Source organism: Lathyrus oleraceus, chromosome 3 (genome assembly GCF_024323335.1).
Source record: "Lathyrus oleraceus cultivar Zhongwan6 chromosome 3, CAAS_Psat_ZW6_1.0, whole genome shotgun sequence".
NCBI classification, from domain to species: Eukaryota; Viridiplantae; Streptophyta; class Magnoliopsida; order Fabales; family Fabaceae; genus Lathyrus; species Lathyrus oleraceus.
The window spans coordinates 344,395,852-344,397,861 of record NC_066581.1 but is presented as its reverse complement, the minus strand read 5'-3'; the positions used below and the strand labels follow the sequence as shown (position 1 = coordinate 344,397,861).

Genomic DNA, 2,010 nt, shown 5'->3' with positions numbered 1-2,010 from the left:
TTACTTCAAACAAGGTGAAACCAAACATTCCACATAGTCCATGGAAGAAAACCAACACAATTTGTTTTCCATTCTAATTCTCTTTACTCTTTTTTCTCTTTCATTATAGATAACTGCTCGGTCATCTTCAGAATTTGCCAATATCAATGTATCTCCATTCTTAGAAACATACAACGGCAACAAAGGAGTACCAATTTTACTACATGATTTATTAATATCAAGACTACGAGGATTGTGCATTTGAATATCAAAGTAGTTAATTTTAAATAACATAGTCCAAGACCCTTGAACTCCAAAATCCTTCATCTGCCATATAACAAATTCAATTCCCTTCAAATCATGTGTAAAGCAAAGGCAGTCTATTAAAACAGTAAGAGTGGGCTGAAAGCATGGGATCTCATCAAAACCCGGAGGCAGCAGAATCTGTGTGCATGTCTCGCTTGAAAGATCGAGAGAAATAATAACAAACTGTTGAGCTTTAGCAATAGACTTTCTATCATAATTACAAGATGGTTTGACGTAGTTGGGAAGAGCCAACCAGTTAACAGTACCATTCAAATGAACACCATTATTAATCAATTTAGTTAGAGTATATATCAAGCAGATAGGTATCCAAGTGTAACACTGAAAACTTCTCCAACAATTATCACCCAAACTCAAAACTCTGAACTCGTTTCTCGTTGAAAGCGTGTTCTCTTCCCAAACCAAAACCCTACTTAAGGCCACTATCTTGTAAGTTCCAGTTGAAATATCACAACCAAAAGTGAACTTGAAAGTTTCATATACAGTGTCATAGACATAGTCTTGAGAAAACCCTAGTTTTTCGGAGAGTGTCCTTGTGGCAGGGTTCCATAAACGAAACCAGTACTTCTGATAGTCATAACCGAAAAACAAACAGACTAATCCCTTGCAGGTACCAATCACCTGACAATTGTCCATCCATCTATGGAAATTGTCCTTAGAAACAATGATCGAGTTATCTGTCTCGAGTAAACGAACCACGGGAAACGATTGGACACTACTCAAAGGGTATCTCGGCATTGGTGATGTGAAGAGGAGGTGTGGATTTTTTGATGAATTCTTCAAGTGTTTTTGGACAAAAGTTGGATCGGATATGATGATTTTCCATGCGTTGCTCACACATCTCAGTTGCAGGATAGTTTTCACACTAAGCAAGCACAAAATTTCAGCTATGATTTCGTCAGGAATGAATGGCGGGTGCAGTGTTGCATTGGAATGAGTTCGTTTCTTTTTCGGGAGATAATCCATATTCATTATAACTTACTTGCGGCTATTGTAAACCCTAATTATACAATTATATAACACAGAAACAGAAATAGGCTAGACAAAGCTTTCTTTACATCTGAATTTTAAGGCCCGCAAATCATGTAAATCCTTTGAATATTTAAAAAAGATTTAATAGATATACACTTATTGACTGTGTCATTAAAAAAATTTTAAAATATAAGTGGTAAAATATAATACATGATTGTCTGACAGAATAAAAATAATTTATGCATCATCAATTTTCTCATTTAAAAATTAAAACATATTTTCCACCAAAAAAAATATAGTGTATTTGGAATTTTGATATTTTTCTTTCAAATATATATTTACAAAATAAGTTTCAATTATAATCTCAAACTTATCTTATCTTATCTTAATGTATATAGATAGAAGAATCACGTTATCATGATTTTAAATTGAGGTTGCGGATGTTGAATGCGATTATTGAATAGTGTATTGTGACCGTTGTAACGTGAAATTATTTTATATATGTATTGAATATAAACAAAATTATAAAATTATTCTAATTATTTATGTTTCTTGTATTTTTAATTGTGTTAGTTTATTTCAGTTTTAAACTATTGTATCATATTTATTTATGTATAATTTAAATTAAACTATAAGAAACAAACATTATGATAAATAATCCTATAAATTTAAACATAAGCCCCAAAGTAATTTTTTAAGTATCAAGTTACAATAAATTTATAAAAAAAAAACTAT

General features: G+C 31.4%; 1 protein-coding gene across 1 annotated transcript; it reads right to left on the bottom strand.

The window, feature by feature from the left end:
* On the bottom strand, positions 1–1,269 carry LOC127131208 (F-box/kelch-repeat protein At3g23880-like). Its single transcript, XM_051060141.1, has one exon. It carries the CDS (start codon positions 1,267–1,269, stop codon positions 1–3), a length of 1,269 nt encoding a protein of 422 aa, XP_050916098.1.
* Between the last annotated feature and the right edge of the window lie 741 nt (positions 1,270–2,010).

What these genes read in the sequence shown, in the direction of transcription:
- LOC127131208 (XM_051060141.1), bottom strand. Translation starts at nt 1,269, where the DNA reads ATGGATTATCTCCCGAAAAAGAAACGAACTCATTCCAATGCAACACTG.